Raw genomic sequence first — 12,705 nt, 5'->3', positions numbered from 1 at the left:
AGCTGTGTTACCTTGAGTATGTTACATAACCTTTCTGTCTTAGTTTCCTTATTTGTAAAATGAATATAATAATCATATTTACCCGATAGGGTTGATAATGGAAACCCTGGTGGCGTAGTGGTTAAGTGCTACGGCTGCTAACCAAAGGGTCAGCAGTTCAAATCCACCAGGCGCTCCTTGGAAACTCTATGGGGGCAATTCTACTCTGTCCTATAGGGTTGCTATGAGTCAGAATCGACTCAATGGCACTGGGTTTTGTTTTTTTGTTTTGGAGGGTTGATATGAGAGGATTCGTGACTTAATAGTTTTTAAGCTCTTTACAGGTGTTTGTTGAATAAATAAACATTATAACATTTTCCTATTCAAGGTAGAAAACCTGTCCCAAAAGTGCCCCAAGAGACTTTGGCTACAGCCTGCTCACCTGCCCACCCTACTCACTGTCAAAGAGGAATGGGGTTAGACCAGCCATAGACCACATCCCTTGGGACTGAAGGAAGGACCCAACCTCTCTGAGTACATTACTGCCCACCTAATACCTGAGCACAATCTGGGCTCTTTAGGGAAGGTAGAAGTGGAAGGGCCATTGGGCAAACTGAAGTGTCTACCCTTTACTGTACATCCTCTCTATGGCAGAAGGTTGTTGCGTATCTAAGCAGGTTCAGCTCTCATTCCTGCCAGTAAAGGATTTGTTCGTTGTCTAGCTAGGGTGCCTCATAGTCTCCTGTTTTCTATTTTGCTTTAAGTCAGGCATAATTTTCTTTGATTTCCAAAATAACCTACCTCTTTTTCCCTTCCTGTAATAGAAGAGGAGCATGTATTTTTCTTGCTTGTGCCTTGCTGCATCTGCTTTCTAAATTTGGGTAGAGGTAGAAGAAATTAAAAACAATTTCAACTGTTTTCTCTGGGAAAAGAGAAGAAGCTTACTTTAGTGGCTGCAAAGATTTAGTGACGGAATGTTTCTTTTATGATGTTTCATGGCATATGAACAGTGGGCAATAGTTCAGTAAGTCAACTTTTTGAAATTAGTCAGAATCACTTCAAAAAAATATAGCAGATTTAACTAAATGTTTAGCTTCTAGATTTTTTTTTATTTCTTGAATTATGAAAGTAATAAAAGCTCAATGTAAAAAACTTGAGAAAAGGCAAGAAGTGTAAAGAAGAAATATAAAGTATAAGGCAGTAGGGTAGCTTTTAATCTTTTAGGGTTAAATATGTAATTCAGATCTGAGTGGTTGATTATGCTGTTATCCAGTTTCTAACCTTGAATGAAGTTAGGATACTTGTGTCTCTTTATTTTCATTAATGGCATTTAATGCATGCTTTTATTGTTGATACCACCTCAAGCGCTTAGCTTATTTACACATCAAATTTGCACATATTCATGGTACAAAATGATCTCATGGATGTCAGAATCTAGATTAACATGACATGTCACTTTCTCTCTGAAGCATCATATTCTCGAAAAGATAAGGATCAAAGGAAGCAGCAGGCGATGTGGCGAGTTCCCTCTGATTTAAAGATGCTAAAAAGACTCAAAACTCAGATGGCTGAAGTTCGATGTATGAAAACTGATGTAAAGCATACACTTTCAGAAATAAAAAGCGGCAACGCTGCTTCTGGAGACATGCAGACAAACCTTTTTTCTGCTGACCAGGCAGCTCTAGCTGCATGTGGAACTGAAAACTCTGGGAGATTACAGGATTTGGGAATGGAGCTCCTGGCAAAGTCATCAGTTGCCAGTTGTTACATACGAAACTGTAAGTGAAAAAGTTTCTATTAGCATCATTTCTCCACATGCCATTTGGGAAGCTAGATCACTAGTTATTCTCAGAATAATAATATTTAAACATCTCTCTTCCACTGAATGAAGATGACAAATACCCACAGGCTTTTTTGCCACCTAAAACAGATTCTGCATATTTTCTACTATATAGCAGAAAGAGCTAACATTTTCTTTCTTTTTTTTAAATTGTGTTTTAGATGAAAGTTTACTGTGCAAATTAGTTTTTCTTTAAAAAATCTATGCACGAATTGTTTTTTGAAGTTGGTTGCAGTCTCCGCAATGTGTCAGCACTCACCCCCTTTCCCTTTCCACCCTGAGTTCTCCGTGCCCATCCGTCCAGTTTTCCTGTCCCTTCTTGCCTTCTCATGTTTGCTTTTGGGCAAGTGTTGCCCATTTGGTCTCGTATACTTGATTGAACTAAGAAGCACGTTCCTTATGTGTGTTAATGTTTGTTTTGCCGGCCTGTCTAATCTTTGGCTAAAAGGTGGACTTCCAGAGAGGCTGCAGTTCTGAGTTAGCAGGGTGTCCAGGAGCCATAGACTCAGGGTTCCTCCAGTCTCTGTCAGACCAGTAAGTCTGGCCTTTTTTTGTGCCTTTGGATTTTGTTCTACTTTTTTTTCCTCTGCCCAGGACCCTGTATTGTGATCTCTGTGGTAGCCGGGCATCATCTAGTTCTTCTGGGCAGAGCTAACGTTTCTTGATTGCTTACCTTGTGCCGGGTAATAAACAAGACAAACAAAACCTTTAACCTAATGAATCTTACATTCTCTTGGTGGGAATTAGACATTAAAACTTAAAAACAAGTAAAGATGATTTCAGTGGGTAATAAGTGCTATGAAGGAAAGAACAGTAGTGGAATGGGAAGATCAGGTGAGGAACATGCTGTTTTAGCTGGGGTAGTCAGAGAAAGTCTCCTTGAGGAGACATTTGAACCGAGATCTGAAGGACAAAAAAGTGGCAGCCACGCAAAGTTCTAGGAGAAGCAGTGTTCCAGGTAAATAAAACAGAAAATCCAAAGTCACTGCAACAGGATTTGCTTCGCATGTTTGAAGGATCAGAGGAAAACCAGTATGGCCGAATATGCTGAACAAAGCAGAGAGGGGAGGATAGCAGGAGATGAGGTCAGAGAGTTATACTACCTCTAGTTGGAGCCCTGGTGGCGTAATGGTTGAGTTCGGCTGCTAACCAAAAGGTTGGCAGTTCAAATCCACCAGTCACTCCTTGGAATACCTGTGAGGCAGTTCTGCTCTGTCCTGTAGGGTTGCTGTGAGTTAGAACTGACTCAGTGGATCTAACAACAGCAGTGTAGATCAGGTAGGTCTTTGTAACACCACAATTAGGAATTCGATTTTGGTTTTAGGAGGAAGTCCTTGGAGGATAAAAATCAATGGGGTGTTTACCCTTTACAAGGATTACTTTGTTGTGTCTAAATGAGTCTAAAAATGGATGAGAGTGGGAATTATCGGATCAGTAAGGAGCCTATTACCATAGCTTGTATGAAATATGGTGGTTTATTCTGGAATTAAAAACAGTCAGTTAATAAACTGGCTCATAGTTTAGCACACTGTCTTGACTGAGGTTCCCATCTGAACCAGAGAAGGTGACTGTGTGACTATTTTCTTATCCTCCCAAGGATGGTGCATAACTAGCACTATTCTAGAATAGATGCATAGGCAAGAAGTTAATCCATTATATACAATGGATACCTTAGGGCCAGTGAAGCTCATTTCTCACCTGCAACCCTGGTGAGAATGGCTGAATAGAGTTTGAGGGAAGAGAAGAACTAAGAATGATGTTTATGTGTTTGGTCTAAGCAACTTAGTAACTGATGGTGTCATTTACTAAGATGCAGAACAAATAAGGAAGAATCAGGTTGTGGAGTTGGGGAGAGATAGGAACAAGAAATCAGGAGTTCTTTTTTTTAAACATGTTAAGTTTGAGATGTCTGCTAGATATGTAGAAATGTCTCATAGACAGGTGAGTGGTACACAAGTCTGAAACGAAAAAACCAAACCAAACCTGCTGCTGTCGTGTCAATTCCGACTCATAGCGACCCTGTAGGGCAGAGTAGAACTGCCCCATGGAATTTCCAAGGAGCTCCTGGCAGATTCAAACTGCTCACCTTTTGGTTAGTAGCTGAACTCAACCATTACGAACTTAACCACTACGCCACGAGGGTTTCCCTGAAACGAAAAGGAGAGGTCAAAGCTGGATATAAGTAGTTGAGAATAATAAACAACAGCATCAGATGTTGTTTAAAGCCAGGGCCTGAATAAGATCAAGTATAAAGGGAGTTTAAATGGAGAAGAGAAATTTTGGCTCTTGAGATGTAAACATTTAAATGTCTAGTAGGGAAGAGGAGGTCAGCAAAGGAAATGGAAAAGAGCCATCACTTAGGTAGAAGGAAAACTAGAAGAGGGTAATACTCTCACAAAGTGAAATGGTCACCTGAATTAAATACCATTGAGAAGTAACAAGACGAAGATGGGGTGGCCCATCTGAGAACCATTCCCATGAACGAGTGTAGCAGAACAGTGAATGAGATGAGACACTGGAGCAGGAGTGCACAGCTCCTTCAGGAAGTTTCACAGTGAAGGAAATGGTAACTGGAGGGGGCTGTAGAATTGTTTTGTGTGTATTGTTTTTTAAGAAGGACTCTACTGATGTTTGAATGCTGATGGTAATGATCCGGTAGATATGGATAAAACCAAAAAAGAAAAAAAAAAAACCAAACCCACTGTCATCAAGTTGATTCCAACTCATAGCAACCCTATAGGACAGAGTAGAACTGTCCCATAGAGTTTCCGAGGAGTGCCTGGTGGATTTGAACTGCCGACCTTTTGGTTAACAACCATAGCTCTTAACCCCTATGCCACTAGGGTTTCCAGAGATTGATAGGAGAGGGAATAATTACAAATTATGTAGAATTCTCATAAAATCAGTAAGAAAAGGAGACAGTTAAGTAGAAAAATGAATAAAGGTTATGAATTAGGCCAGTAGCAGAAGAAGAAATACAGGTGGACAATAAAACATGAAAATATACTAAACCTCACCTAGTGGTTTAGAAAATGGCAAGTTAAAACCAAAGGAAGTACTGCTTTTTGGATAGGCTTTTACGGAAACCCTTTGTTGTATATTTTACATATATTTCCACCTATTGTCACTTGTGTATTTTTTTTGGAGGGGGGGATTTTGTTTGTTTTTAACTAAACACAAAGTTTTAAATTTTTTATTTTAAACAGATCTATTTATAGTGTTCATGGTTTCGGTCTCTTATGTTGTTATTTGGAAGGCCTTTTTCCATCCAAGATTATAAAAATAACCTTTATTGATATGAACAGGCACTTCACCAAAGAAGACATTCAGGTGGCTAACAGATACTTGAGTAAATGCTTGTGATCATTAGCTATTAGACTAATGCAAATCAAAACTATAATGAGATACCATCTCATCCCAACAAGGCTAGCAGTAATCCAAAAACAAAATAATAAATGTTGGAGAGGTTGTGGAAAGACTATAGAACACTTATATGCTGCTGGTGGGAATGAAAAATGGTACAGCCATGTTGGAAATCGATTCGGTGCTTCCTTAAAAAGCTAGAAATAGAACTACCATACAATCTAGCAGTCCCACTCCTTGGAGTATATCCTGTGGAAATAAGAGTCCTCGCGTGAATAGATATATGCACAACCATGTTCATGGCAGCAGTGTTTACAATAGCAAAAAGATGGAAACAACCTAGGTGCCCATCAACAGATGAATGGATAAACAAATTATGGTATATGCACACAATGGAGTACTACGCAATGATAAAGAACAACAGTGAATCTGTGAAACATCTCATAACATGGATGAATCTGGAAGGCATTATGCTCAGTGAAATTAGTCACAAAAGGACAGGTATTGTATGAGACCACTATTACAACAACTCAAGAAAAGATTTAAACACAGAAGAAAACATTCATTGATGGTTATGAGGGTAGGGAGGGAAGGGAGAGGGGTATTCACTAACTAGACAGTACATAAGAATTTTCTTAGGTGAAGGGAAGGACAGCATACAATACAGGGGAAGTCAGCACAACTGGACTAATCCAAAAGCTAAGAAGTTTCCTGAATACAACCAAATACTTTGAGGGACAGAGTAGCAGGGGTGGGGTCTGGGGACCATGGTTTCAAGGGACAGCTAGGTCAATTTGCATAATAAAGTTTATTACGAAAATGTTCTGCATCCCACTTTGGTGAGTAGTCTTAAAAGCTAGCAAGTGGCTATCAAAGATGCATCAGTTGATCCCAACCCACCTGGAGCAAAGGAAAACGTAGAACACCAAAGACACAAGGAAAATATTAGCCCAAGAGACAGGGCCACATAAACCAGAGACTCTTATCAGCCTGAGACCAGAGGAACTAGATGGTGCCTGGCTACCACTAATGACCGCGATGGCAGGGCTCACAGCGGAGAGTCCCTGATGGAGCAGGAGAAAAGTGGGATGCAAAACTCAAATTCTAGTAAAAAGACCAGACTTAGTGGTCTGACTGAGACTGGAGGGACCCAGAAGACATGGCCCCTGGAGTCTCTGTTAGCCGGAAACCAAAACCATTCCCAAAGCCAATTCTTCAGACAAAGATTAGACTGGACTATAAGACATAAAATGATACTCATTAGGAATGTGCTTCTTCGCTCAAGATACGTGAGACTAAATGGGCAGCTCCTGTCCGGAGGTGAGATGAGAAGGCAGAAGGGGACAGGAGCTGGTTGAATGGACACGGGAAATCTGTGGTAGAAAGGAGGAGTGTGCTGTCACATAGGGAGAGCAACTAGAGTCACATAACAATGTGTGTGTGAATTTTTGTATAAGAAACTAGCTTGAACTGTAAACTTTCGCTTAAAACAATAAAAAAAGGAAAAACCTTTATTTTCTTCTGATACTTTTGTTTTTTATATTTTTTACATTTAGGTCATTAATCCATATATAATTTATTTTACATGATGGTGTATGATGTAAGGTCTGTGAAACTTGTTTTTTGAACATTTCATTCTTTCCAGCAATATGAAATGCATCTTTTATTGCAGACTAAATTCCCACATTTAATATGCATCTCTTCTTGAACTTGTTCATAAAGGTTGATCCATGTGAAATTGCCAGTTTGCAACAGTTTTTTGACCTGTAGAAACGGCATTTTGATACTGTTCAACCTAGTATTCGTTGGGTACAATAGGTTTGTCCTCATTTTTGTTATTTTTTTCAAAATGTTTAAGATGATTCTTGCACATTTACTCTTCCAGGAATACATTTTGAGTGGAAGTGCATTGTATTTAAAGACTAATTTGGGAAATTGACATCTTTTCAGTATTAAAGAATTGGAGTTTCTTTGATGGCTAATGATACTGAGTATCTTTTCATGTACTTACTGGCCTTGTGTATATCTTCTTTGAAGAAATGCCTATTCAGATCCTTTGCCTTTTTAAATGTGATTATTTGTCTTTTTACTATTGAATTGAAAGAGATCTTTATATGTTATGAATACCATGATTTGCAAATATTTTCTCCCATTTTGTGGATTGTCTTCACTTTCTTGTTAGTGTCTTTGGTGCCATTAATTACTTTTGTGTGTGGCCTTTCTAGCCATGGTCTTGTAACTCCTACTCAGGTGATTGGGTGAGGTATGTGATAAGGTAATTGTGGCCTGGCAAGGGGATTGGTCAGTTTTGTCTTAAAAGAGAGCCAGTTCCAGAGCAAAGAGGATTCTACCACCAAGAATGAATAGCCAGGAGTAGAGAAGGAGTCATTTGGGCCCTGGATCCCTGCTCTGAGAAGCTCCAGAAAGTAGGAGACAGAGAGAGAGAGCAAGCTGTAACCCTAAAGACAGAACCAGTGGCAGAAGAGACCCAGGAGAGCAGGAGATGGTGCGGTGGGCTTCCCAGCTGAGTGCCTTTGGGGAGAGGCATACGGCCAGGGAGAGGCATACCTGCAAGCACTGCTTGGAAGGGGCTGTCCTGATGGAAGAACTGTATCTCTGAGTATTCCTGAGCCTTAATTGTAACTGTTTCTTCCCTAATAAACCCCATAATCATGAGTATGGGCTGTGCGTTTCGTGTGGCCACTGCCATGAGTTATCGAACCCAGCAGAGAAGCAGAGAGTGCCGTGTGAGGGATAGTTGGTGTCAGAATTAGTAAAGATGGCGAAGAGAGGAAGAGGGGAGGCTTGTTTGGCCCTCCACCTCATATGAGTCAGCCTTGTGCTGTTGATCTTGGTTCTCCTTCCCCCTTATGGAGTTGAAGGAAGTCAGACACTGCCCCCACTCCATTTTTACAGTGTCCTTTCATGTACAAAAGTTTTAAATGTTTGTGAAGTCCAATTTATTTGTTTATTTAGGTTGCTTGTGCTTTAGGTGTCTTTAAGAAATGTTGCCTAATTCATGATCACAAAGATTTACACCTGTGTTTTCTTTTTTTTCTTCTAAGCACCTTATAGTTTTGACTCTATAGTAAACCTTTGATCCATTTTGAGTTAATTTTGTACTTGCTGTCAGGTGTCATGTCAGCGTCTAACTTTATTTTGCAAAATGTGACTATCCAGCTGTCCTAGTACCATTTTTTAAAAGACTCTTCATTCCCCATTGAATAGGCTTTGTGCTTTTGTTGAAAATCAATTGGCCATATATATATATATAGCTTTATTTCTGGACTGTCAGTTCTCTTCCATTGATTTATATGTTTGTCCCTATGCCAGTACTACCAGTCTTAATTATTATAGCTTTGTAGTAAATTTGGAAATCAGACATGTGAGTCCTCTAACTTGTCTTTCTTTTTCAAGATTGTTTTTGCTGTTCTGATTCTCTAGCTTATTCATGTGAGTGTTATGATCAGCTCGTCAACTTCTGCAAGAAATGACAGCTGAAATTTTAATAGAAATTTTGTCGAATTTATAGATGCATTTCTGAGAGTATTACCGTCTTAAAAGCAGCCCTGGTGGCACAGTGGTTAAGTGTTACAGCTGCTAATCAGAAGGTTGATGGTTCGAACCCACCGGCGGCTCTGCGGGAGAAAGTTGAGGTAGTCTGCTTCCTTGGAAATCATATGGGGCAGTTCTCCTCTGTCCTATAGGGTCACTATGAATCGGAATTGATTCTGTGGCAGTGGGTTTGGTTTTTTGGTTTACCACCTTGACAGTATTAAGTTTTCTAGTAAATAAACACAGGATGTCTTTCCATTTATTTAGGCCTATATTTTCTTTCCGTAGTATTTGGTAATTATCAGTGTAAAGTCTTGTACTTCTTTTTTTACACTTACTCTTAAGTATTTTATTCTTTTTGATGATACTGTAAATGAAATTGTCTTATAGTTTCATTCTTGGATTGTTTCTTGTTGGTGTATAAAAAGATAGTTGATGATTGTGTATTGATATTGTAACCTCAACCTTGCTGAGCTTGTTGTTTAGTTCTAAATCTCTCTCTTTTTTTTTTATTCTTATTCTATCTTTAGTTTATACATATTGGGTCTTTTTTTTCCCCCATACATTTATTTTTTAAGTCTATGTATTTTCCTCTAAGTACTGCTTTGACCATAAACCTTTCGATTGAAATATTGTTATTTCTTACTTGTTTCTAATTCAGCATTGTTTTTGTTCTTAATCCAGTAATATTTTATATTTTCCAAGTGTTTTGGGGGTTATAGTTTTGTTGTTAATACTTAGTTTAATTGCATTGAGGTTGGAAAACATGTCTGGTACGATTTTTCTTATGGAATCTTCTAGTTTTTTATGTTAAGACTCTTCTCCACAAGCAACAAAATAGAAATGCTTTTTGGCATAAAACACAAATAAACCAATTGGGACCACAAAGTGTCCTATTTATTTTTGAACACAGTAGACAGAACACCTTCCATGCATGATAAAAGTAAACGTCTGACTACCTAGGTAGTGAATTTCATGCTATTTGATTATATTCAGAAATGCTTTTAAATGTCTTTGCAGCTGCAAATAAGAAGAGTAATTCACCCAAGCCAGCTCGGTCCAGTGTAGCAGGTAGCTTATCACTTCGAAGAGCAGTGGACTCTGGGGAAAACAGTCGTTCAAAGGGAGACTGTCAAACTTTGTCTGAAGGTAAATTTAGGAAATTTGGAATGTAATTATGGTCGTTGGCTGTCTGTTTGGAAATTGATATTATTTTGTAGCTTTAGACCTTGAAAGGCAACAAAAATGCTGAAATTCAGTTTGAAAGTTCCTTGATCCACAGCAGAGCAGATCCCTCAGTGAGAAAATTCAGTCATTAGACTGTATATTCGGGACCCTTAATTGTAAATCTTTTACGTCAGAAAGTCCAGAAACATGTATTGTTTTTGAAGTTTTTCTGCAGTTTAAAAATGTATGTATAGTGAAACCTGTTTTTCTGAAGTCAAAACTTGAGGGAAAACATTCATGTTTATTTGCCTCCTTTCTGAATATCCTTTCTTTTTCCGAAGGCTCCCCAGGAAGCTCACAGTCTGGGAGCAGGCACAGTTCTCCCCGGGCCTTGACACATGGCAATATCGGTGATATTCTGCCCAAAACCGAAGACCGGCAGTGTAAAGCTTTGGATTCAGATGCCGTTGTGGTTGCAGTTTTCAATGGCTTATCTACTGTTGAGAAAAGGAGGAAAATGGTCATCTTGGGGTAATAACTATATTTGGCTCTTTAGTCTACATCAAAATGAACAAAATTGATTTCCCCTTTTTCTAATGGACAGAGTACTTGTTTTATGAAATGTTAACTTTTAAAGCATCGGAGACCTTTTTTTTTTTTTTAACGGAATGAGTTAGCACCAAATGTTCAGTTTACATAGTATGTTGGAGCCCATTTTCACTGACGTTAGGATAGCCGTGGTATGTAACCTTGTGTAAACTCTACCTTCTGAGATAGTTTTGGGGTAGGGGGTTGCTTCTTCCCCCTCATCTATTCCACACTTGTAAAGACATTTATGCTGGGCTCCATTACGTCTGACAGGGCTTTACATTTTTTTTTGAATAGGACAAAGGTCTTCTACTTTTATCTCTCCTCTTATGAAAGTGTCCTCAAAACCCATAGCTGGAATTTCTTAGAAGGTTGTATGTGGCAGTTAACACCTTTATCTCTCTCCCAGGAAACCTAAAATCAAATCCCACCCGTGTCAGTTAAACTCCATCTGTTCAAAAGAAAGAGTGATGGTAGAATGTGTTGTCTATGAACGTGCTCAGGGAGGCGTTAGTATCCGTTTGCTGATTGAAATATATTTCTAAATTTAAACAATCGTTCTACCTTTGAAAAGAACTTTTGATTAAAGTTAGAGAAAGTTTAACATCTCTGAGGTTCATTTCATCTTACACAGTTTAAAGGTCTGGATAATTACCAAATCTAAATGGACAGGTGGTGGTTTAGTTTCGTGTTTTCACGCAAGTTTAAGCTATAAAAATGTGCTATAATTGCCCCCGTTACCTAGCCTGATTATACATGTTCTTTCAAGTGGAAGCTGCAACTAGCTTCTGTATTTTATTTGTTAGGGAGATAGTTTGAACTCACAACCAGGATACGGACATTGATACAATCCACCATTTCATAATTTTTTATTTTGAGTTTTCTAGTGAATTTTTTAGAAGTAAAAAATGGAAAGTTAGTATTAACCACCAGTTCTATATGTGCTACTTAGCTTGGTGCTCAGTTTTGGGACACGAAGAAAATACAGATTGTTGTATCACTGGCAAGTGATATAAAAATACCAAGTTGTTTTCTCCTCTTCCAGGGCTAATGCTAAAGGAGGTCGTCTGGAAGGAATACAAATGACTGATTTGGAAAATAATTTGGAAACTGGGGAGTTACAGCCTGTACTGCCTGAAGGTGCTTCAGCTGCCCCTGAAGAAGGTAAGGAATGATGAAGTCATAATTACGTCGGGGTGGTTGGGGGATGCTGACCTTTTTTTGGATGGGGTAGTAGGGAGTGGATGAGTTAATAAAAACGTATTTGAGACATTATTTATTATCAGACATACTTGATCTAAACACGGGATTCTTTCTACCATTGGATTTGATTTACTAGAAAATTAAGCACAGAGGAAGGCAGAATAGATAATTCACCACATAAAAGGACCTGTCTTACTGGAAGAGGTATTTGTAGGGGGAAAATCTGCAGATAAATTCACTTGTTCATTCGGTAAATGTATTAAGCTAACTGTGTAATGCCTGGCTGTTGCCACCTTCTCTGCTAAGCCATCTGCAGGGAAAGTCAGCTTGCCCTATGAGAACCTGCCCAGGGAGGGAACTATGTGGGCCAAGAGGACAGAGGGTACCTGAGCCACGGCTGGGAAGTCCGGAGCTCATGCCTTTCCATCAGTGTCCTATGGGACCACATCAGACAAAATGTGGGTACTGGACGCATTGAGAGGGGGGAGCCAAGGGTGACTGGGGTTGGGAGTTTGGGCCTGGGCCTCCATTGCCACAGACTAGGTGGAGTCCAGACCATGCACAGCAACCAGGCAGAAGTGGGGCTCCACAAGATGGGGGTCTTGTGTCCTGGCATTCAGACACCTGGGTGCCCCAGCCACAGGTGTATATGTGGCTGGATGCTGCCTGAACGGATGTTGAGCGATGCATATCTGTACTTTGTTTTTTAAGGTCAGTCTTGGTTAGCGTCTGTGGATTCTTTTCCTCTTCTTACAGAAGCATCCCAAGCTTCAGCTGTTTTCAAATCCCTTAGGGTGACTGACCTCACGTTTACCAGTTCACCCTTAATTACACTTTAGAGTATTTCTTCTACATGTTCTTCTAAGTTCATTGTTCTTTATCTAAAAGCACAGAAGACATTTTGTAGTTTCGGGTAACAAAAGGTGCATGAAGTAGTGCTGTGTAAACTGCTCTTCTTGCTGTGTCCTTTATATGTTGGCCGAAAACTGTCACCTTTCTTACTGATACTT

At 39.4% G+C, this 12,705-nt stretch overlaps 1 protein-coding gene across 4 annotated transcripts in view; it reads left to right on the top strand.

The window, feature by feature from the left end:
* The window catches only part of TRIM37 (tripartite motif containing 37), a 137,603-nt gene that overhangs the window by 79,430 nt on the left and 45,468 nt on the right, over positions 1–12,705 (top strand). For 3 of the 4 annotated variants that reach the window (XR_010318372.1, XM_003414589.4, XM_064271301.1), the window contains exons 19-22: positions 1,449–1,757; positions 9,758–9,886; positions 10,246–10,435; positions 11,538–11,656. Coding sequence is in view for 3 of the 4 variants with exons in the window: in XM_003414589.4 (XP_003414637.1) it covers positions 1,449–1,757; positions 9,758–9,886; positions 10,246–10,435; positions 11,538–11,656 (747 nt within the window). In the remaining variant the exon portion in view is untranslated. The remainder of the gene's footprint in view (positions 1–1,448; positions 1,758–9,757; positions 9,887–10,245; positions 10,436–11,537; positions 11,657–12,705) is intronic. The other variant, XM_010594290.3, reaches the window with a different exon arrangement.

Source organism: Loxodonta africana, chromosome 18, assembly GCF_030014295.1.
Source record: "Loxodonta africana isolate mLoxAfr1 chromosome 18, mLoxAfr1.hap2, whole genome shotgun sequence".
Classification (NCBI taxonomy): Eukaryota; Metazoa; Chordata; class Mammalia; order Proboscidea; family Elephantidae; genus Loxodonta; species Loxodonta africana.
The sequence above is the reverse complement of the archived record's forward strand: the minus strand, read 5'-3'. Positions and strand labels throughout refer to the sequence as shown.